The sequence below is a fragment of the Melozone crissalis genome, unplaced genomic scaffold (genome assembly GCF_028551555.1).
Source record: "Melozone crissalis strain CALT ecotype California unplaced genomic scaffold, PUWL_Pcris_2 ptg000034l_1, whole genome shotgun sequence".
In the NCBI taxonomy this organism is placed as follows: Eukaryota; Metazoa; Chordata; class Aves; order Passeriformes; family Passerellidae; genus Melozone; species Melozone crissalis.
In genome coordinates, this window is record NW_026535812.1 from 15,841,525 (window position 1) to 15,866,304 (window position 24,780).

General features: G+C 41.8%; 1 protein-coding gene across 3 annotated transcripts in view; it reads right to left on the reverse strand.

Annotated features, from left to right (window-relative positions):
• Nucleotides 1-24,780, reverse strand: part of LPP (LIM domain containing preferred translocation partner in lipoma) — a 200,726-nt gene that overhangs the window by 53,979 nt on the left and 121,967 nt on the right. For 2 of the 3 annotated variants that reach the window (XM_054282950.1, XM_054282952.1), the window contains one exon: nt 15,218-15,341. In XM_054282950.1, the coding sequence (XP_054138925.1) occupies nt 15,218-15,341 (124 nt within the window). The remainder of the gene's footprint in view (nt 1-15,217; nt 15,342-24,780) is intronic. The other variant, XM_054282953.1, reaches the window with a different exon arrangement.

Below are 24,780 nucleotides of genomic sequence, written 5' to 3' on the forward strand. Positions count from 1 at the left end.
AGGGAACCTATCTCCCCACTGCCAAAAGTGAAAGAAAAAAAAAAAAGAAGTGAAGAAAGGCTGGATCAGACAAAGAGTAGTGTCCTGAACAAATGGCAGCTCTCATAGGCCCAGCAATATTAAGGTCTGAGGTTTTCAAAGGTGCCTGGCTGCATTAGAAGATGTCACACCAAATTTCAACCAGCACCTCATTTATTTCAGGTTTTTCAAAAACCCTGCCTTTCACAATCCGGCACCAGCCCAAAGCTTCCTTGCTGTTTTGAAACATGTGCTGTCTGTGTGTTGACAGCAACCTTGCCATAAATCACATCCCTCAGGCACTGGAAACCACCTCACCTGTACGCTGAGCATCCACAGTTCCTTGCAATGAATTCCATCACTCCAAATTTCTCAGTAGCTGGAATCAAGTAATGTTGGTTGTTTTTTGTTTTTTTTAATTTTTTTTATTAAAGCAACCTACTAGACAGAGGTTTCCTTCTTCATCCCAAAATTGGAGACCTTTCCAATCAGGTACAAGGTCCAATATTTGTTTACTCTCTTGGACAAGAAACAGAAACTTTATAACCTGGGAAGGAGAAGCACTCTGATTCTGCAGGAGATATTCAATATTTGTTCCTATTCAGAATGACCACACATATCATAATCTTAAAATGTGACATTGGTATTGAAAGCAAAAGTCCTTTTAAAATGTCATTTGATGTTGGTGACACCGTATTTACTAGACTGATATGATTAAGCAGTAACTATAATTCTGCTCCTCCTTTGGGTCATGGGACCTGCTTTTACTGGCCAGGGTAGATGGAAATACTGATAACTCTCTAATTTGAGAATAACCTCCCAGTGGCACATGCTTCATCTCGAGTCCATGATGGAGCAGTCATATCAAGTATCCACAGATCATTATGCTCACCCGATTGCCACATTCTCAAAGCTGGATACATAAGGATATCAAAGTTTTCTTGCTTGGCCTCCACTACAAGTGACTTAGTGCAAAATATGAGATACATATTTATAACAATTATTATTTTATTTAAAGAAAATATGTGGAAATCCATCTGCACAATTTCATGTGTCACTCTCACACATCCTACAGCTTTTGACTCAAAATTAGCAAGGCTTAAAAAATAATAAGTTAAAAAAAAACCTCACACCATAAAACCAAGCTCTTTAGTGGCATTAAGTCTGACCTGTTTGCAGTGGTGGCTTTGACTCTAGGGCCTGTTGACTAACAGTAGGAGACAGGGGAATTGTGGGTACTGATCCATTTATCATGATTAAAGACTGTCCTGACATTTCACCTTAACATCTCTGTGAGGAGGCTCTGATGTTGACTGGCATCTACAAAGGCGTGCTCAAAGTACTATTCATCAATCATCACTCATCCTAGTACTACTAAGATGGAAGAGTCTTCCTGAATTGGCTTCCATGCTAAGGGCACCAATCCCTGTCTCCTGAATTATTCACACAATTCATGACCTGAAAATTTTGTGCCAAAGGAAACTGAAACCGTAAAACTTTTTCCTCATCCCTCCCATGGCTGAACCAATCAGAAAGGACTGATTTGATAGCCAGAGCTCATGATGAGTTCTGCCAGCCCAATGCCCTTGAGCAGAAAAGGCCATCATCATCATCAGGGACTGTAAGTGTTTGCCAAAAACTTGGTGCTGGAAAACGTCCTGAACATGCCGTACCGGTGACGGCAACTCTGTATGAGCAAAGTTGGCAAATCACTGTGCTCTGAACTTTCAGGGTGCTGGTTTTCCCACATTCATGGGAGTTCACTATGAAACCAGTAAGGGTATCTAATCCTCATTAAACTCTTTGGTGTGACAGTAGGGAAAACCGATGGACTTGTTTACATGCGATAATGGAATAATTTGAAATCCACTAGACCTCCAAATTTAGATCTGACGTAAATGTAGGGACAGTTTATACCAAGCCTGATTTTAGTTGATGTCTTAGTCGATGTCTTTTGAATTTGTATGACCAAGCCCAGAAAGCCAACACTGGTCTAAGTCAGTTAGTTTCCACTTTCACATAATACGATGCAGCTTTATTATGCTGACAAAGTCAGATGTGATGGGTAAGTCAGAGAAGCTATTATTTCCACCCCAGCATAGGAAAAAGCGTGGGAGACTTTTGTCCCAGTGGAAAGCTACAACTTACAAAAGCCTTCAAAACAGAGCCTTTTGGGACTTCAAACATTTCAGAAATTGCTTTCATTGTTCTCCATTGTTCTAAGCATCCCTGCACAGATGAGGACCTACAAAACAAAATGCTTTATCTAGTTTGTAGGAAGTCTACAACCATGTTCTAGACCATATGACTCCAGAAGAGTTTGTGATAAGCTTCAGATCCACATCCAAACATCAGAACACCTACAAAAAAGTCTGAGTTCAGTGTTGCTTCATGAGAAAGTCAAAAGAGCCCCACCACAGCAAAAAAGAGAGAGACTGGCATTTTGGAAATCACAGACTAAAGTTTTATGAGCTCCTATTCATGCAAATGAGCCCTGTCTGAGGTATTAAGGGTCATGCAATATTCCCAGCTAAGAGTGACACGAAATTAGTAAATTGCCATGGGGAAACAATATTAATATCTCATTGTACAGTCTTATTTGTGCTGTATATTGTTCTGTTCTCCCCTGTCCCAAGAGCACAAGAATGAAGCTACTGCACACACTGATGTCCTAAGAGTTTACACAGGATTTATTCAGCCAGACTGATTTTACTCTAGCCAAGCTGATGTCAGTTGCAGCATCATCTTCTCAACCTACTGAGATGTGAGCCACAATATGCCACAACTAGACCATGCTCCAGAACACCATCCTGTGAAATGTTTGTTCTTCTGAACAAATTGTTCTGCAATTTCCCTAGGCCTGAACAGCTCTTGTAATCAGACATTTGCTGGATGCACACCATTCCTACTTGCTACCTAACAGGTGTTACTTATAGTACCATGACTTCTGTCACTTACATGGGACTCAAGGCCACAGGTCAGCCACCTTGTCTTCCCTGAAAGTTGTGCCACAAAGGGCAGTAGACAGCACGACTGTGTGTGCACACCTTGTACAAAATAAAAGGAAGCAGAGTCTGTAGACTTGAAACCGCTTAGTTATTGCTCCTCACCCATTGTCCTGCTGTAATCAGAGCAAAGAAATAACAGAAAACCCAGTGAGATCCTAAGACTAATTGGCTTTCTCTGAAGCATTGTTTTTGTTTAAAAGACCAAGACACACTTGAATCAATGGGCCTTACAAACAAAAATCCTTTACTCACCTTTACAGGCATGACCAGACCTAGCTCAGGGCACAGATCTCTAACCCCAGAGCAGCAATGTCCCTCTGGCCTAATTCTGTGGTGGCCTCTTTTCCAAAGTCTGTCTTTGACCCTCCTGCTGAAGCTCCTAAAATGTGCATTATCGGTGTGGTTTTCTGCCTAAGCCCTCAAGAAAGTATGTGACTCTTCCCTGTGTGAGTGAACACAGCAGCTTCCATTCGTCACTCAATTTAGAGACAGCAGGGCAGAAAGAGACTGAAAGGGTTCAAATGACAAGCTTTCACTAGGAGCTGGCCATGTAACTGACACAGACCTTGTGGCTCTCCTCAGCCACCTTTCTGACAGAGGGATGCCATGGAGATGGCAATGAAGCAGCTGTGCACATCTGCAGTGCACATTCTCCACTTTCTTCACCTTCTGAATTCTGCCTGTGAAGAAACAGCAGAAATAAATCTGACCATGGGCAAGCTCCGTTTTTCACTCCCCTCCTCTTTTTGTTGCCATGCATGGAAATTGAGTATACACAGAATATGAAGTTATAGTGGTCTTAGCATCCATTAGTAGTGGCCTAATGGAACTACACAAGCACAGCACACTGAGCCCTGTGCTTTGCCATTTTATCTTTAGAAGAAGGCAATGGTTTTAGGCATGTACAGATAAAAGATGGAGTATTTTAAAATGTCCCACCCAAACATCCATTCTTATTGTAACCATACCTTCCCCAGTCCCGCTCTTCCACCTTACCTTCCTATCTCCTCTAAACAACACACATCAGATTTGCCAGTGTGGAGAGAATCACACTTCACATGACCCATGTAGGCATCAAAAACTGGATCAGTTTGATGTGAGATGTCGAGATGGAGAATGGGAAAGAAAGGAAGGCCATTAGAATCAGACTCCAGGTAGTATCCTGCCCTACATATATGTGTATACACACTCACATATTTATTTATGCATTTTAAGATTCTCACTCATTCCAGCCACGGGACAGAAATGAGAAGCAGCTGCGCAGCTCCTGGAGATGACAACAAGAACACATGACCAGAATTAGCTCCACATTGGCAGTGACGTTCACTAGGACCTTCCTGTCCAGAAGAGCTGGCTTCATATGACAGTCTTCTGCACAGCATAAAGGACCCACATTAGAGTCCTTTCTAAATGTCTCCCTCCAGCTCAGCCAGACACAATTCCTTAGCTCATGTGATCACAAACTCTGCACTAAAAAGAGTAGAAAGTCAATATTGTCATGTCCCAGCCATTCATCAATACAAGGGAAAATTCAAGGTAAAAGGCTTCAGGCTTTCTGCAGTTTTTTTGACAGTCACATGCTGAATTCACTTGTCTTTCACAGCAAGCACATAGTGAGGAAATAGAGACATTTAAAAAGCTGAGGTTTTTTCCAAGTGTAATTTTAAATGACAACAAAAGCAACTAAAACCCCTACAAAAACCCCCCTTCTTTCAACCTGCACTCACAAAGAATGCAGCACATCACCTGCCCAGCCTGCCCCTGACAGTACAGACAGAATCAGAACATGTACTGAGCAGATAGTAAGTTATTAACCTCTCAAGATATTGTCTGGAACCAGAATTTGTGGAGGAAATTGTATATTAAAGTTCAACACTGCTGCTAACTGAACACAGCCTGATTCACAGCTTTAAACAGACAACTTAGCATGGCTGGGACAGTGATTTGAAAGAATCTACAAAACAAAATAATTCACATCCCACATCCAGCTGTCTGTCCTTAGCAGTGGACAGTACCTTAGGCTGTGGAAGATGGTTGTACCCATACCTCTAAACTCTCAACAAAGGGGTCTGCTATTGTCAAAGTGTTTTACTTAACCACTTGTGTTCAATGGGGAGATGCATTTGTCAACTGTCAGAACTCATGTCACTACCTGTGCTGTCCCCTTTTGACCCTGGTGCTGTGAACACAGTTTTTCAGAGGTTTGGCTCTTAGCTCACACTTAGAGAAGTAATTATTTCTACATCTCTGTGCATGTCTTGGCAGACACACAAGGAAAAAAAAGAAAAAATAAAGGCAAATGAGCAAGTTGCTAAATGAAAGCTGGTGACAAGGTATCAGGCGCAGTCTCCCAGCTCCACTCTGCACCCACAGTGATCCCATTGCTATTGACACTGCCTGTTCCCCTCAATGGGGCTGGCTGACGCAGGGCCATGGGACAGGCACGGTGCTTTGCCACTCTCTCCGGCTCAGCTGACACAATCTATGCTGTCACAGTTCAGGCAGGGGACATCTCAACTGCAGGTTTCACAAATCAAAACAGGTTTACTCTTGGCTGCTTGTAGCATCCCAAATGTCTGCCAGGGCTGGCTTCTTGTGATCTCCCTGCCAGTTTGAGATGACAATCTCCTGACCCTAGAGCAGCAGTTGTGACCTTGGCTCGTAGTCAGAGACATGAAAACATGTGTTCGTGACATGACATGATGAACAGCAAGGTGCATTTGGAAGCATGAAAACAGTGCAGCTTACTAAAACCAGCAGGAAAGTTTGGCTACTTTTGATTCTTTTAATCCTCCCCTACCTCTTTGCACCACTGAGAATCACTCTGTATTGATTATGCTGACATTGACAGCAGAGTTGGAATTTTTTTTTTCACATCTCAGATGAGAAAGTGGGTTATGATTCATCTCACTGAATCTGAGTCAAAGCAATTCCTTATAAAAAACCAAACAGTTTTGATGCATTTCCATCAGAAGAGAAGAGGCTGGAGAACACTCAGCAAATGAGACAGTCCTGTTTAATTCTTCTTTTTAACACATTTCACTCTCAGATAAAATCTGTCCTTTTGCCCCACTAGAAATAACTCATTTTGAGTTAATGACACTAAAATACTCCCAAAAGCTACTAGCAAAAGACAAACCACCCTATCAAAAAAAAAAGACAGCATGAGACAAATGCCATGAGAAGAAATAACAAATGCCACACTGTGCCCCACTTCCGCGGAACAGTGATTGCTAGAGTGGAAAGTAACAGATTACTATGGGGAATTATCAATTTTCCTAATAGCCTTGAACTACCTAAATGCTGAAGTGTGCTAACATTAGTGGGTACATTACATTAACAGCAGTTAAAATGATCAAGTGTGATCCTGGAGCACATTTTCCCCCCTTTGTTGTTTTCATAGCCTTGTTACTAACCCTGGAAAATAGGGTTTCTGCTCAGCATGCTGCGAAGAGCCTTCAGACTGGCTGTGATTTCTTGTCAGACAAGGCTCACAAGTCCGTTTTGGTTGATTTTCACATAAAATAAAGAGTGTGGCACAGTTTTGGGTAAGGCATGGAACTTGAAGGAATTCTACGCTCAATTCTCACTTCACTACTGGATCTCAGCATGACTCTGGGTGAGCCATCTTAACTCTTCCAGTCAGCCCCTCGCTTGTAAATTAGGGACAGTAATTTCCTGGCCCTTGACATATTTTCAGATTCAGAAGTCTGAGGGATGCACCCTGTTCCTACTCCATGTCTAATTTGCACATATTACAGTGTGACCACAGCCTTGGATGCCACTGCAGCACAATGAGCCATAGTGGAACATGGGAGCAAACTGCAAATTTAGTCCACAGAGCTTCAAAGAACAGGTGAGCTGTTCAGTTTTAAAAAGCAAAGAAAGGGCTCCTTTCTGTCAGGTCATGTAGACAACTAACTCGAAACAAAGAAATTAAACTGTTTTCATGTTACTGGGACAAAGATTTATCCAAGAGTGCATTGCTGGAAGGGTTTCTAACTCCAGCTCCAAAACTGAATGCCTATGCTTCATTTGACAACTTAGCTACAAGTCATGACAAGAGAATGTCTTGAGGCTTTAAACACTCCAAAGCCCTATCTGAAGTGAAAATTATTCCTATCATACTACAGTCCAGAAAAACATTCTCACTCATTCATAGACACACACATACACACATCCCCTCTTAAAATACCTGTGAGAATTTAGAGTTTATGATATCTGAGATGGAGGAAACTCCTGGTATCACTCATCTCCATAAAACAGGAGAACCAACCTTCTCCATCCTGTATGTCCTAGACTAACAGTCCATCTCCTGCTCTCGGCCTCACCAAGGAGATCCCCAAGAAGGGGGCCTCCAGGTGCCACAATTTTAATCAGGTGATGACATCCCCAGAGAGAACCCCCAGAGACCAGCCAGTTCATTTCATGTGGAGCAGGAAACAGCCAACAGGTAGGTCCTGCTTTTGCTTAATGATCTGAGCCAGCTACAGACTAATGAACTGAAGCTGAAGACTTGATGGCTCACTATCAAATTTTCAGCCCTTTCAGTCCACAGAGACTTTACTTGACTTTGTAAGTTTATAATGAATAAGCTGGATTGTCTTTGAATTGTCAAATTAAGGTAGAAATATTTGGTTTATTTCCATGTAGGACTGTTAAATAGGGGGGCTGGCTAATAGCCTCATCACTGTTCAAAGGTTTTTCTGAAGGATGAGCTTTCCTATCCATCTGTACAGGTCCTAGCACACCAAGGGCCCTCCCACAATGACAGAAGTATCCACCACCCTCGTGATTTTTTTTTTTCATGGCTATGTTAATTTTTAAACATGCTGAAGAATCATGTAGAATACAGCTGTACTTTAGAAAGACACATCTCTGAATTTCATTATCACATTTCATTCTTCTCAGAAGACAGCAGGAAATTATCAGTTTTTATTTACTAACTTTCAGGACAAACCTAATTTCATTCATGGCCTAAAACCCAACTCTCTTTCACAGCATACAGGTGATCAGGGGAATCCTTTTGATTCAGTGCTACTCCAGAATTCTGAACTTATTCTCCATTAAATAACCTCTGCATCAAAAATCAGTTCTGTTTCAAAGTAAGAATATGTCTATGTTGACTGTCAGCAATTCAAGCTAAACTAGGGAATTAAAAACAGAAAAAGTCATGCTGCTTGCTACCTGCTCCAGCTGGGATTTTATGACCTACAGTAACAAAGGGTAATTGTGGTTTTAATGCGAGATTTAGATCCCATCTGTGAAGCAGTGGTGGTCTCTAAAGAGACTGTGCTTCAGAAACACTCATGATGCAAAGTCTTGACCACTCTTGTGTGGATAAAAAGAGGAAAACAGAAGGTAAGTCTCTTGTCTCCTGGCTCATGTGGGTACCAGGTGCTCAGGACTTACAGAAGTGCAACCTTCTCTGATTCCTGACTGCTACATCTGCTGGATCTTCATTTAAAAGATGTGCATTCAAACCTTTATAAGGCTAATATACCTGGCATAAAAATATCTAGGTGCTTAGCTTCATAAAGCATGTTTCCCAGAATTAATACAGAGTAAGATGTAGATAGGATCAACATGAGGAAGAATCAAACTTTTGCATCCATTTCCAGTCTTTCAAATGCTTGAGAAGCAGCTTTGACCAGCTCACAGCCTCTTGCCTTGCTCATGGCTGGAGGTAAGTGTATGTAGATGTGGTATATTTTGCTCTCCAACCACTCACTGGCTTACTCTTTTTCTCTTCTTACTTTGCAGTTGTGGGCTAAAATTCACCATCTAGGTTGCATTGAGATTACCTTTATAAATTTGCTCTACCTCGCTGTGCAAGGATGCCGGCAGGCAGAGGACTCCCTGAGAAGAAGCTAGACAAGGGTGGCAAGTATTGACAGAAGTGAGACTGAAGAAACAGGCTCTGAAAGCCATTCACCAAGATAATTAAAGCCCCTGGGGAGCAGAGCGAGGGTGGCTCCCTTTGCGGCAGGCCACAGCAGGGCCGCTGGATGTTGATGGTGCTGCACTGTGACCTCCCTGAGCAGAGGTTGCTCCCAGGCTTTGTAGCCTGTGTGCAAACGCTGGAATATGGCTTGAACATAAAAAAAATTACTTGAATGACAATGGAGAAAAGGGTCCCCATTATATGTCTGTTCTTCCTGCTTTTGTGAGCGGTTACATAACAGAAAATGACTGTCAGCTCATCAGTTGTTGAAAGTCTAACCTACTATTTTCTGACCCAGATGTTGTTCAAATGAGGACAGACACCATCTTGCAGCAGAACCCCTGCCTTTAGACAAAAGGCACACCATATTACATGGCAAAATTACAGTGTAATTATGCTCTTGTAATAATAATATGCTTCTTTTAATGATAACCTTTTCAGAACAGATCTAAGAGTACGGGCAAGATATGACCACTTTCAGTTTCTTTTTCTGGTAAAACTTCAGATGAAACCAAGTGGCTACTTCTGCCTTTTAGAGGCTGCTGATATGCCTGAACAAGACTGAAATGCAGTTCAGTTTAGAGAATTGGACCATGTTCAATTTAGAGCCTCTAGAACTGTACAGTGCTCAGAGCCATGCCAAAGGAAACAAAGACAGCATGAACCGAAGGAAGTCATACCTGGACCATCCAGTGTGCCTCCTCAGCTGAACCTCCTACAACTCCACCACACTCACTCCCATACCTGACTTGGACTGCTACCTCCTAACCCATGTCCTGGTCCTCAAGAAGTAAAATTAGGGAACACATTCAACACTGTTTGGATACCAGGTCTCTGGTCCTATTGAAGGAATTTTAGCTTATGAATGGAAACCAAATAGAGATGCAAGGCCAGTGATGCGAAAGGTTGGCAGAGCCTTGGCGGATTCAATACTGGCGTCACTTATCATTCTTTAATTTTAACTGTAAAATGACATCTCAAAGAACCATTGGAGATGAAGTCTTCTCCACGGGGGATGCACATATGACTGCTGCTGCTAATCATCTCCAGAAAATTCAGTGAAAAAGGAAAAAATTAAGTTTGAAAAGTAAAACAATCTGCCACAGGTCAAGATGTCAAGATGAGAAGTAGAAAAGACAGTCAAGCCTCCTGTTTCTTGGCCTTGTTCTTCAACCCAATTCTGTACCATCTCTCCCATTGTCAAAGCCAGGGTACACAGAAAATGCACATAAAAAACCTATATCTCCTGAATTATCAGCTCAAACTTAAATCATGATTCCTTTACTGCACAAACTGAATACTTCCCACAGGGTGATTTTGGCATCTCTCTTCTCCCCATGCATCCCTACAGCATGCTGGAACTACAAAAGGAGACTGCTACATTATCCAATACATGAAACTGGTGGTTCCTTTGGTAGCTCTGAGCATTTATGGTAAAATACCAGTGAGAGTTTCTTCCCACCAGTCAGGCAAACTGCTGTGGGGAGTGACTCAGCTGGGACATAGTCCAGAAGGCAACAGGAGATGAGGGGCCCCAATGGCACTTTTCCAGTCTTAATCAGCACTGTCTGCATGGTGATAGAGACTGATAAGCTGCCAGAAGTAATTTCTTGCTATAAAACTTGAAACAGTGGTCCAGAACAGTTGTGATCTGTGTGTGCGTGTATTTGGTTGGGTTTTTAAAATGCAGAATCAAGGGCTGTAATTTCCCATGGCGGCCAACAAACAATTTTGATAGTTTCATTTTAATCTCCTATAAGTATCCATTTCTCCTCCTTCAACCTTACCCAATTTCCACTCCACTAGGTATTATTTTTTCCAAACAAATCAGACATGCTTGTCTATAATAGCACATTTATCAACAGGGAGGGCTGTGATAGAGCGAAACTATCCCTACTGCACAGAGCATAAGACATTTGGGAATCCTTTCTAATAAAAAGGGATTTGATTAAAGACAGCCAACTACCACAGATCAGCAACTTAATCATCAGTAAAGAAGGAAGAGCAGCTTAGACTCAAAAGACTTTAATTTGCTGATCTGCCAAGGACTTCCCAGGAGTAGTCACTCCACAAGTTACTCCAGAATCTGCAAGGGGGTTGGAGGGGACATACACCAAGGATTAGGGTGCTTAGACCTATTATAGTAGTTTGATCTTAACAAAAGTTAGGCAGAATACCCAACATGCACGTTTAACTTCTAAAAATTCACAAGAATTTAAAAAAAATTATTATGCCTAGTGATATTTCCATACTTAAGCATTGCCTTGCCAATGGCAGCTAGAGGATTTCCCAGCAACTGGTTGTGCTGCTGTGGTAAGCCCTGGAAAGACAAAGCTGCCAGCTGTGATCTGGCTGCTTCCAAGCATCTCCAGCATGCTGCTCCTGGCTCCCACCACACTCCTAGGCGGACAGTGTGATCCATGCCCTGCTGCCAGCTGTGAGTGCTTGGGTGAGCAACCCCTGCCTAGAACTGTTCCCCGAACTCTGAAATTACTTTCAGTGGTTTGCACCTGGGAAGCTGCAGAGAGGTGCAGTAAGCACAGACTGGATGGAAGTGCTGGCTGCCCAGCTCCTCAGCTCAGCTCACTGGGTCTGCCAGACAGAATTTCCAGAGCAAAGAGACAACTTGAGTGACTACTACTCTTCTTCCTACCCAAGGAACCTTCACCCTGCCCACTTCTGGGCAGATTCTGCTGACTACAGAACCAAGATGGCTTGATTGAAAACCAGAGATACTGTGAATGAACTTGCAGAAGGAAGTTGGTTACACAGAAGATCCCAGAGTGTGGGCAGATCAAGTAAAATGACCTTTCTCTAGCCTGACAGTTCAAATGTAATTATTCCAACAAATTATTTTCATGACTTAATATAACGCCTTGCAGCTTTCTAGCAAGGTTAATTAGATTCTTCAATTCAAAACCTATCTGCTCTTAACCAACTTTTAATATGCTGAAATCCAGTTTTCTAAATTCAAACTAATAAAAGTGATTAGCTGACAGCTATCTGGTATGCTACAATTACCATGGCATTTAGACCTCAGGCATAAGATATTTAATGCAAATCAGAGTCAATGTCTCTGCCCATTTGTCCTTTTTCAGATTACTTGATCAATGTGCCATATGAATCCTGTACAGTCCACACTACCATGCTAAACAACTAAAGAACAAGGGCAGAGATATTGGTTGAGACAGTTAACCAAAGTTGAAAGACTCTTTTTCCCTCCCACACTTAATTTGTTCTTTCCACATGAGCATGAAGTTACTGAAGGCACTGGCTGACAGCTCAAGTAGAGATGAGTATTTAGTTCTGACATAGCCAGAATTAGCACAAAACTCCCGGCCTGCACTGCCATATCAGAGAGCTTCATCCACTGTGACTCCAGAGACCCAGGGAGGAGCTTGGGCTGGAGCAAAGCTAGGAAGATGAGAGCAGCTTACCTCTTTCACTGATGCCTTAAGTTTTAGCTTGCATATTTTTTTGATTCTGTGCTGCCCTAGTGTGTGACTCTGAACTTCATATTAAGTGTTAGCAAGTTCCCTTCACAGTTTAGTTGGACAAAAAAATTCTTTCCCAGCCTGAGAACCAAGGACACTGCTGTCAAGAAGTATAAACAACAGTGAATTGAGGAGAGCAATCTGGGAGGATGGGACTTCATAACCTGAAGCTTTAATTGGACAATTGACCTCAATATGAAAATGAACCAAAACTTATAAAAGTGTGAAAACTTGTGACTGGTCATCCATCTTGCATCCATCTTGGGTCCATCTTGGGCAGAGCCATAGCTGGCCTCTGGTACTGCCCAAGGTGTATACTTTGAAGGCCTTTTAATAAACACCTACTTTATTCCTTTAACTCTGTCTAGCCTCTGTTCCAGGTCAGCCTCTTCAGGCATCAACTGTACCTAAGCATATGAAGCAGTGCCCCAGCATTCTGTGTTTTGTTAGATAGAAATGCTCCTAGAAGACTGTATGGGGCACAGCATGCTAGGGAGCTGAGGAGATGTCCAGCCCAAGACATAGTTCTTTGGCACATCAGGAATGCCAAGGCTGGACATCACCTCAGAGATGAACTTCAGTGGCACACAGAAGATCAATCAGGTGAGGTTGGTAATTACACATGACCTGCCTAGAGTAGGACTAAGGTTGTTTGTTTTCTCCACCATGCATCATGCATGATTATTCCACCTTTGATTATGCTACTGTTTATATGAATAACACTGGCAAAACTTCTAAGTGCTCTGAAGCCCCCTTTCCATTTTCTCATCTCCTGCTGAATTAAGAGCTAATGGCATGGCATTGGTCTGACATTGGTCTGATCTGATAGCCAAATTGATGACCTGAGAGACTTTATGTTCCCACTCTTTCAGCTATGCATCCCTTTTGGATGAAGAAACTTTGATGTACCACCCTCTTGAACAGAGCAGAGCAATCTTAGTCATACAATATTAGTCTGCAAAATCTGAGCTTTGCAGCTTCATAAATACAAGTGGTAAACAAAACTAAAACTTCACTTCAGGAAGCAATTTTCGAGCTGTGAGGAAAATTAATCACTAGAACAGCTTATCAGGGTAGGTGGTTGACTCACCATTGCTTGAAGTTTTTAAGATAAGATTAGATCTTTTTTTTTTTTAAGTCATGATTCAATCATGTTCCTGGGAGAAACTGAGAGGAGGACATTAGGCAGTATAATGGCAAGGTTCTTTCTGACCTTGAGCCAGCGAATCTTCTTTGTTTATCTGCCTACTTTCTTGGGCAAAAAGGAAAACGGAATGGGCTTTGGTCCATCAACCAACTCCTGCCACACAGTTCTGCTTTAAGAAAATTGCTGTAATCAGATCTCATGCTTCAGGGCTTCAGCCATTTGCCTGAAGAGGGTAGGAAAAAAGTTTCCCTCTCTTTCCTGCCCAGCTAATGACTAAATACATGTTATGTTTATTTGGTCGTAGTTTCATGTTTAAAACATCAGAGAGTGAACCCAAATGGCTATGGACAAAGTCAAAGGCAGAAACACAGAAAATGCTCCCTGGCTATTTTCTATTCAGTTAGCCATTCCTGCTCACACCTCAGATCTGTGATAATCATCAATTCTGAGGACTATCAGTGTTTACAGAGAAGACATTTTGGTTATTAGGATGCAGCCACAGACGGTAGAAGGTACTCATAGAGAATTGGGACTGATACTAACCCCACCTACAAGGGCAATACTTGTTTGATGAGAACATCTTAATCTTCTCATATTATCAGATCTTTTGCCACTGTAAGATCCTTGCTTGTTAGTGAAACTGTGGTCCCACCCACTCTCTGATTAAACCAGATCACGAAAGTTTCTTTAAGCCAGAAATGTGTCGGTCCAACCAAACTCTATAGCAAATAGATCTGGGGGCAATCTAAATTAATTTTTAAGAAATGTTGAAATAAAGGAATATAAAGAACACAAAATGAATGGCCTGCCCCAGTCTTTAACTCTACAAACTACAGCAGTTTTTTTCATAATAACATTATTGCCCAAGCCTGTAAGAAACAAAGCACACAGGCAGATCCATTGATCTCATCATAATCAAGTGTCCAAGACTTTGATTTCAATGCAGAGTTCAGAGGTCTTACCACCTATGTTTCATGTAAAGGCAAGATATAATTCTACACCTATAGGTGCCTAAGATAATTATACTCTATACCACTTCAGAAGGAAATTAGATGCATACCTTTTTCCAGGTAAGGAAGATGACACCGTTATGAACCAATCAGTCCAGATTTGTCTTACTTGTATTTGTTGGACCCAATTCTGGGTCCCCATGTATAACCAACCTGATTGACTCAAAATGGATTTCCTTTTAATCTGTGCCAGCACACAGAAAATGAAAATCCATGCCTTGGAAGCAGAACACATTTACACTGCCAGATTTTTTTGCAGCTGCAATGAGAAGGGATGGGGCAGGCAGGCACGACAGCGACCGCACCTGAATTCAGACTGGTAGCCTGGAAGCAGGGGACAGATGGTGTGAAAATGAACCAGACACTGAAAAATTCAACTTTATATCCAGTAAGACTATAAACATACAGTGAGTGAGCATGAGATTTATGCTGAAATTACAGAGGAATTCCTATGGATGATTACACTTCCAGCCCAAGCATGGAAAGCACATCCATCAAAACGAGTGTCACTATATTACCAGTGCAGTTGTCAGACCTCCCATTACTGAACCCAGTAAATACAGAAGAGGACCACGAACACTTGTGACATGGCTCACCAAAGTACTCATCAGACGGAGGATTCTCCATGTCATACAGCATTTTCTTGGTCAGATGTTCCAGCTCATCCTCAGGCCTGAAGGCAGGAGTGCTTGATGTAGGTCCAGAGCTTGGATACCCACTCTGAAAAGAAAAAAAAGAACAGCCTGTGATGTGGTATAAAAGCATTCACACAGTAAGGGGCTATATTGGCTGCTCAGTGTTGAACTTCATTCTTCATTTAGTGTTGAATTTTTTTTAAGACACAAGGGATTCAAGCAAGTAAACACCTTACTTAATGTAATGAAAATGGACTCTGAAGAACATCCAATGAAGTACTATATATCCTCCTAGAATGGGAAATATCCTGTGCCTCATAATTAGATGTCTACTGGGTAGCACATAATAATAAAAAAGCAGATTATTTCAAGAATAACTTGATACAAATGTTCTCCAAAACTGAAAAAGGCTTTGGAAGCATTTAAGTTCAGACTTGGTAAAAGTTCCCATCACTTAACAACACAACATAAATGATAATTCTCCCGTGGTAGAGTACACGGACAAAGACAGATGATCCCAAGGTGCTAGTTATGTTCTCTTCTTGTTTGTTTTGACACAAATCCTGCTGTAAACTTTAGTGAGATCAGGAGCTGGTCCACAGATTTTTAGTACTAGAGATACAAAGGTTTTAATATGTGTGTAGAACCCAAGATCTCTTGACCTTCATAAGCTAACAGCCGCATACAGTATTTGCAGCCTGTCTAAGAGAGTCTTCTCCCTGGAAAACACCAGAAGTATGGCATATTTTGAGAAGCACAGAAATAGTCTTGTGCCTCGAAGTTTCTTAGAAGAAGTTAAGTTTGGTGTCCATAAGGAGGAACTCAGTCATCTCAGGATTAAAAAATGCTGACACCAGCTCTTCTTGTGTGCACGGCTTTCTTGAAAGACTTGCATGTGAAAACTAATTTATTTATAAAACACATAATTTCAGTAAAGCGAGTGATTTTATTGATTAATTGCTGCCTACATCAAGGACTGGACCTTTGATATGAAACAAGGAAACATTTTTCCATGCTCCATAACTACTTAGATGGCAAGAAAATGTAAAATCACTGCAGAAACAATACATTGACCACTTCCAGGGACTACGTCTGACATGATGAATCTTTATTGAGCCAGTGATGTTCAACAGAGAACAGCAGCTTTAAAGCACTGCACTTCAAGAGAATTAACTATATACTTCCATGCATTTTTCTTTCAGGCAAGAAGGAGATTTCAAATGAGACATCAATCTATGCAGACGAGGTCTCAGAACGGCACTTTGTGATAATACTTCAATCACCCACTTCCAAAACCCAAACAGCTGCATGTTCCTGACCTCATCATAATTCCTTTTCTAGGGTCCATGCTAAGCTGCACCATCACCCTCCTCCCTCACTTGCTGGCCTCAGCAGGAGGCTGTGCTCCCTGGAAGGGCTGGATTTGCTGTGCACACATGCTCAATGCAGCAGCTGCACCCACTGCCTGCCCAAAACCCACTCTGCAGCAGAGTAGCAGCAGTTCACGATGGAGAGGGGTGGCATGGTCCCCTAGGAAAAAAAGCGTACCTGGAATAAGCCCCAGGCTGGATGGATTTCCCTGAAGGGCTGTGCAAGGTCTGTTTGCCACACATTCAGACTCCCTGACTGAGAACATAGATTGGACCTAACATACATTCAGATTTTCCCACACATTTTCTTTTTCTCTGCTTATGATTTTTTTTTCTGAACAACATTTAAGGATTTTGTGCATTTCTCCAGGAATTCTAGTTGCCTAGCAGTTGTCTTGAGCATCTGGAAATGCTGAACATCCACATACAGAGCAGTAAAGTTTTTTGTACAAATGCAACCATACTGATGTGTTTGGGTTACCACAACTTACTTTTGCACGTGGGGGGGCAGGCAGTATGGTGACCTGCCTTTGCCCTCTAAGTCATGTAAGTGTCATCTCTGTGGGATACATCATTTTGGTGTGGATAAGGCCATTCACATGACTAGAAGTTCTAGAAGCAGGTATTTGACCCAGAACACCCAGACTCCCTTGGCCAGAGCTTTGTGGCTTTTTCAGAAGGGCTAGTCTACAATGACTTTATTAGAAATAATATATAGCATAATCCTAAAAAAAGTTTATTAGTAAGTCAATAAAGTTGTCAAATGTAAGACATTTAACCTTGGAACAACCTGGTTTTTTCCCTTTGCTCTCTTGTTCTTGAGAACCAATCACGAATCTTTCCTGAACATATATTTTAACACAGCAAGTGCAGCCAGGATTTATTAGCTTGAGAAATCAATCCAAGCTTCTAAAGGTTCTATTCCAGGTATTGTACCTATTTCATTCAGTTTCCATGCAGAAAAGAAAGACCTCTGCCATTCCATCAACAGAGACTCCTTTCCTAGACTTTGCATGGAGAAGACAGCATAGTCTGAAGCTGATGATGGCCCCCATCCCTGTATTTCCCATTAGTCATCACCATCCTTTTCTGCTGGGCTCTGTCCACACACCATTTGAAACACTGCCTTTACCCTTGAGCCCTGTAATAGATATGGACAAAAACAGAAGGCACAAGCCACAGTCTGTTCACAGAAAAGGGCAGTGAGATACATGGAGCCGAAGCGATTTGTTCAGTATCACACATGGGCTCTAAGGCAAAGACAAATCCTGCATCCGGGCTGCTGGGAGCCCTGCACTTTCCAGCCTCACTCACTGGGGCTCTACCTGCCGTTGCAGACCTACACTGAACACTCTGCAACCCAAAGCCACTGCACCTGCAGGCCAGCACAGCCAGGCTTTGGCACAAGGTGGGTGAAGCTTCTCCCTCATTTCCATGCTGCCTTCCCATAACTCCCAACTGGGGAGCCCTCCATAACTAATTCATAAGGGCTTGGATTAGGCCCTTTAAAATTAAAGACCAAAATCTGCAGATTTTCAGTTTTGTCTGACTCTCTCTGGTTTTGGAGGCCACACTGCCTCATACATACAATAAATAGGCTGCTCTCCTATTTTATCTACATTGCACTTTTCCAAACCAGGCAGATTTCCTATCCAGTACCCAATGTCAGCAGAAATAACAAATACCAACCACAATGTTACGAGACACTTGGACTTATTTTGACTAAAATGCTATGCCTTTTCGACCAGCCTTTAAGGAGTGCTAGGCACATCTTTTTCCTCCTCCCATGGCACATGCTGACTATGTGCCTCCAGGAAAATGCATTTCATGAATATGAACATGCTGTTTGCTGGGACACGCACACACACACAAACATAGAGAGGAAAGTGTATCCTTAGTCCAATATAAAATACTTGTTTCAGCAAAACAGTTTCCTTCCTCCTCCTTTGTTATGTCAGGGTAAAAATATAACTCTGGCTTGCCTTACAAAACAGAGTTGTGGTGTTGTTGTTTATATTAAACTTCCTCTATTTTCTCCTGATCTGTACAATAATCAAGGCTGTCTAGAAATTCAATTTGCTGTCTGATCTACCAGTTAACTAACTTCATGCATTTTCTTTTCCCCATGCACATACCTCAGAGCACACAAATATCCACATCCTTAGCTAGACACAGCTCAAAGAAAGGGACTGCATTGACTTGCAGACCCAAGGCACCACTCTGTCTGGCTAACCACAGAAGCATCAGGGATGATAAACTGATCCACAAAAATGGAAAAGAGCCCAGTAAAAAGCTGGCAGGAGGAACTATGCTTTGGAAGCACAGGCACCTGTGCTACTGAGATCAAACACCAAGCAACTTCAGGGAAGAGAAGACTGCAGGAGCAAGCTCAGGAAGAAAAGAGGATTGCATAGCATGTGCAGATGCAAAAACATTCCTAAATAAACACTGTCCTGCATACTTAGTTGGGATGTTAAGGAAAACACAAGCACTTCCAGGGTTAAGCCCTGTAGCAGAAAGTATCTTCATGCTACAAAGGAAGTGAGCTAATTGCTTGTGCCACTATCAAAATGCTGCACCAACATCTGGCTCATCTTCCTTATTAAAGTTCAGTTCCTGAAAAGCCAGGTCAAAAGAAGCAGTCGTGTGGAATCACTGCATAATTATTTTGGTACACAACGCTGATACTTGCTTCAGTGCTTCCCTGGCACATGTTTTCTACTCCAGACCTGTCTCAGATGTAAGGGCTGCCCAGAAAAGGGAGCTCTGCAGTCAGTGTGGTGCATTTGCCAACAAGAACCTTCCCCATCCCCACATAAATATTTACCCATATGGGTAAAAACTGCAGTGCAGAATCTGCAAAGCCATCTGAAGATGATGCTGTGATGAATGCACCATCATTCAGAATACACTGTATGTGGTCATTTTTCTTGTCCATTTGCAAACATTGTATAAGAAGCTTCTTCTCTCTGGGAGAAAATAACTTCAATTACGTGTTCCCAGTTACAGAAACGTGGAAATTATCTTCTTTTCAGAAGGTAGAATTAGCTGAATTTGGAATTGAAAAGCAGCCAGAAACATCTTTCACTGATAGCTACTTTCTCTTCACTTTTTTCCTCCTGTTTCAACTGCATGAAGTTAGTCCTTTCATTTCACTCACCAAAACTAATAGTCAGTTAAATAGTATTGCAGCATAATTTTTTGTTCAATGGTTTGACAAAGACTACATTTTTAAAGAATTTATTGACTATCCAAAGCCATCACAAACTTTCAGAGCAAGAAATCCAGCATAGTGCCACATCTCTCATGAGTTGTGCTCCCAAGGAAGTATCAAGACTGCCTACAGCTGTAATTCAGTTTATAATTAAGGCCAACTCTTACAGAAAAGATGTATTAGAAAAAATATTTTAATTCTTGATTTATTTTTCCAGTGAAAGGTTACAGCTGCCAGAGTACATAAAGATTCCTGAAAAGAGGATTCTGCCTGGAATCCTTGCAGCATGCACATTCCTGGGTTTATTCCTGGTCAGAGGATAACTCATCAAGATCCTCTGAAGAAACTGCCCTGCATGAGGAGATATCCACTGACAGCCAGTGCCCTCCAGCCCACACCAGCAGACCAAAATTTCAAGTGTTGGGCTGCCAGGAGAGAGGGCTCTTCTGGGCCATGCCAGAGTGGAACAAGCCACGGGTTCCCTGGCTGCCTACCTGCCCTGCCCCTCACAGCAAACCAGCAATCCAGAACGTGCAGTTCTGCCAGCAGAGCCCTCATTTGTTTAACACTGCCTGGCTTTGAAATAGGACAGTTTTGTAACTGCTTCAAAGCTCTAGAGGATATTTTTCTTTATTTTTAAACTTCATTATTGCAACTGTATCCTCACTTAACTATCCATGCACATTGCCTGTCCTAATCCTGCTAAGCTCTTAGTTTCAGTGATCTCTTGTGGCATTAAGCTACACAGAATTTGAGTAATAATAACAATAAAAGTATTTTCCTCTGTTTTAACTCCACAGCCAGCAATTTTGCACAATTGTCTCTCTTTTTTTTTAACACTGTGAAATTAGGATGCAGACAGGTAGAAGGGGAGGTATCTTGTTGATAATTTTAAAAGACAGTAGAGCCAGAATGCAAAATCATGATAGAACTGAGACGTTTCCTGGACTTTTGAAAATCAGGCTGCTCATACAGATGTCTATTTTGACTCACCAGAGCAGAGCTTTTAGCTTACAGTCACGAACCCAAAATCTTGGTCTTTGTGTACTGATACTGAATTCAACAGGCTCACCATACATGCACCCTAATTACTCTGTAAAATGGGTTCAGCAATACTTCTGTCTTAATTAATCAGTGCTGTGGAGCTGTTCAAGCTTCTACGACATAAGTGACTACACAGAGACAGAGCCTTTTATTAACCATCAAGCATGGTAACAAAAGAACATCACTGTTTTGTCCTTGGATTGTTTTATGCTATTATATGTAAACAGACTAAGTAGCTTTTCTTGCTACTCTTCATATTCTCACTAATGTTTTGAATCTGGAAGGGCTGGTTATTTTTTCTAGGTATTATAAAAACTGGATACTCTGTAAACACCACCATCTGCTTCTGGCTTCCGCACTGAGCATGACTGTGTTAAATGACACCTTCCACTGCTATTCTGGCGAGTCCTTGCTTCTGCTGGACACTATGGACTGTTTATATATTCAGAGTTAACAGCAGATGTGCAAGATTTTTATGGAGCAACATTGACCATTTCTCATTATGAAATACAAAGCAGTGGCTGGTTCTCCAAGTAATAAATATTTTACATGTTATCTCAGGAAACAGCAGATTTAAGCTATATTTCACATATAAAATACTACATTTTAATGTCCCATTGGTGCTTAAATGTATATACAGAAACAAATGCAGCAGTGCCTGATCTTGCCTGGGGCCTCTTGGCCCTATCATTACACAAATATGCTTTACTTGTCAAGACTTATCTCATATGAAAAGGGGATCAGGCTGTTTTGTTTTGTGTTTTTCCATTAACCCCACTTATTTTGGTAATAGACATTTTAGGCATTAAAAAAAAAAAAGCCAAGAACTCAAGGAACAGCTGGATGGTACTACTGAGAGTGAGAATGAGACACCATTATTATACCCATATGCAAATAAAGAGACTGTGCCATTTTAGCCTATGGTTTTGGCTGGAAGAGCTCAGTCTGCTCCATAAAATTGTATCAAGAGGTCCTATGCTTACTCATCTCTTTGTTTCAAGATCAAAGGCTTTATTCTGCTCCAAGCTGTTTGCCTTGCCACATCTCTCTGGGCTTAGAGTCAAGCATTCCCTTACTCCCATGGATCATCACCAGCAGTAAAGACCCTACAGGCTGCCTCTTAACTCCCCTCCTCTTCCCATCATAATACTGGGGGCTTCCAGGATGGCCTTCAAAGCACTAATTAATTAAGCATTATATTTACTGCTATCAACAGGTCAAAATCTGTACTTCAGAGTAGGAGCCATAAAGTTCCATATGAGACAACAGTCCCACTGCTTTGATCCCAAGCTGCCCAGCACACTGCTGTACAAGGGTTTGAATTCACTTCTTGACATTCTGGCTATAGGTCCTGGGGCGCACAGAGCATACAGGACTCCTTGCTTGGGCAGGTGATGAGATGATGCACAGGGCTCCCTTGTGCCAGTCCAAGGTGCACTACTGAAAGACATCAAGCTGTGGGGGGCTCCAGTGGCAGTGATTGGCACTTCAAGGGCTCACCATCAACCAAGCCATATTTCCATCTAATAGGACAAGCACAGAGGCAAACCTAATAAAAGTGGAAATGCTTCAATATTCATACTGATGAAAAGAGATGTGTGAGCTGACAAAGTACTCAACTCACTCAGATGATTCACTGCCACAATGAAATGACTGAAAGAAACACCTTCCCTCCAAAGCGTATCCTTCTAGCACCACCTTCTCTCCAAAGCCTACCCTTCCAGCACCACCTTCCCTCCAAAGCCTACCCTTCCAGCACCACCTTCTCTCCAAAGGCTATCCTTCCAGAAGCACCTTCCCTCCAAAGCCTACCCTTCCAGCACCACCTTCCCTCCAAAGCCTACCCTTCCAGAAGCACCCTTAAAATCTAAGGAAATAACTGAGTTTTGACCTTTTTTTAAGTTTTTCACTTGCACAACCTTTCAGAAAGGCAGAGCTGAACAATTTCCACAGACACTGAGGGGTGACACAGTGTAATGGGCTCACACACACGGCTGGCATGGCACCCACAGTGCCCCAGGAGCTCCCCAGCACTGTCTGACCACCACTCACCCCCAGAGCGGGGGCTGGACCCGGTGCTCAGCACCAGCACCACCTGCCCTGCGGTTCAGCTTTGGCACCCAGTGAAAAAACAGGCGGCCCCAGCTGCGGGGCCTTAGCAGGTAACAAAAACAGAAGTGCCATGGCATCACTTGTTTCAAAAGAAAAATAAATCTCACCATTTTAATGGTACTAATTTTGCATGTGAAACTTGCATTCATACTGTATTAACAGTTTAAATATAGCTTTCTTGCCAGAAGCCTGAATAGGCTAGAAAAGATACTTAAAATATGCAAATTGTGTTTCTGTTTTAATACACAAAGAAACCTAAAATCATATCACTTTCCATCACCAAGACAGGTTTTAATATAAGGTTTTTTCATGTGAAAACTGTAACAGCAAACAAATGGTTAACCAAGTGTGTTTAACCCACTATCTGTAGTCTCACTTTTAGTCAATTGTGACATGGGCCATTACACTTCCCAGGACACCAATGACTTAAATGAAGACTACATATTTTGCTTAACATTTTAAAAGATTATATATATAAATTACAGTAAAAAAAAAAGGCTTCTCAGACTGGAGCGGGTGCTTGGTTCAACATCCATAGCACTGGAGGGTAGGATTCCTGAGCTTTATCCTCAGCAATATTCTTAACCAGTCTGATCCTGCACCCTGCTGTTATAAATGGTGTTCATAATGCTTGGCTGTCTCAAGAGAGTTTGAGAGGCTCAATGAACTCTTCATTACAAAATGCTTTGAGATCCTTGAATGAAAGATGCTGAATGAGTACAAATCATGACTATTAATAATTACCTTTACTAGCCAAGACTGTGCCTCCTTTCACTCACATATGTCTAGATTTTGTCTTTTAAGATTATAACACCTTCAAAACAAACACTGGTCTCCCAACATGCCCTCAGTGGTCTTGTATAAATAAAAGTGATAAGAATAATAGTTGAGGAAACAATAATGTGGCAAAAGCAAATTACATTCCTGCTGGACTCAGAAGCTTCTTCCCTATTTCACAACTGGGAGACTTCTCCATTTTACTCATGTTCCAATCCCAGAATCACCTGTTCTCTTTTCCTAATGTGTAGCTGCTTTCATTCTAAGAGCTTTCCTGTTTTTCCTTTAACTTTGCACAGGCCATGTTTCTTCAAGGTTACTGGAGGGTGCCAACCCCTTTTAACAAAATGGGCACAAGTTCCTTTGGAAAGAAAATAGCTACAAACATGTCAGAGAGTATAAGCATTGAGTACGACCCTTCATTTCACTTTCAGTCTGTCAGAGAAAAGGAGTCAGAAATTTAAGAGACATCTGGATTCTGTTCAGGCACAGCACAATAGTCAGAAATTTAAGAGACATCTGGATTCTGTTCAGGCACAGCTGTTCAGCACAATATCTTATTGTGCTCACCTCTCAGCCAAGGTGTGCTTCAAGGGTGACAAAAAATTTTCAAAGTGACACCTTTTCCAGTGATGCCAGAGAAAAGAGAACTTGCAAATAATAATGAGAAGATTGCTACTCATCAAAGTCAGAGGGAGTCCTCATTTGCTTGCACCTCCAGGTCTTGTGGTGAACGACTGTAGAGAAGATTATTTAAACAATACTGACACAGCTCAAGACAATATGTAAGCAATAAAGATCAGAGTTCACCTCATCTCTACTTCAATTAAAGCACCTCTATATTTTATACCATCTTTATGGATGGTTTTGTTGCTGAATTGCTTTATTGACCTTTAAGAGCCTGAAGCTTTACTGCACTTAAAACAACTAATTCTCCTCATGAGGAGCCCTCTGCAGGTATCTGTAGGTCACCTGGATCTCAGCTCAGTCATCTAACATCACGTCAA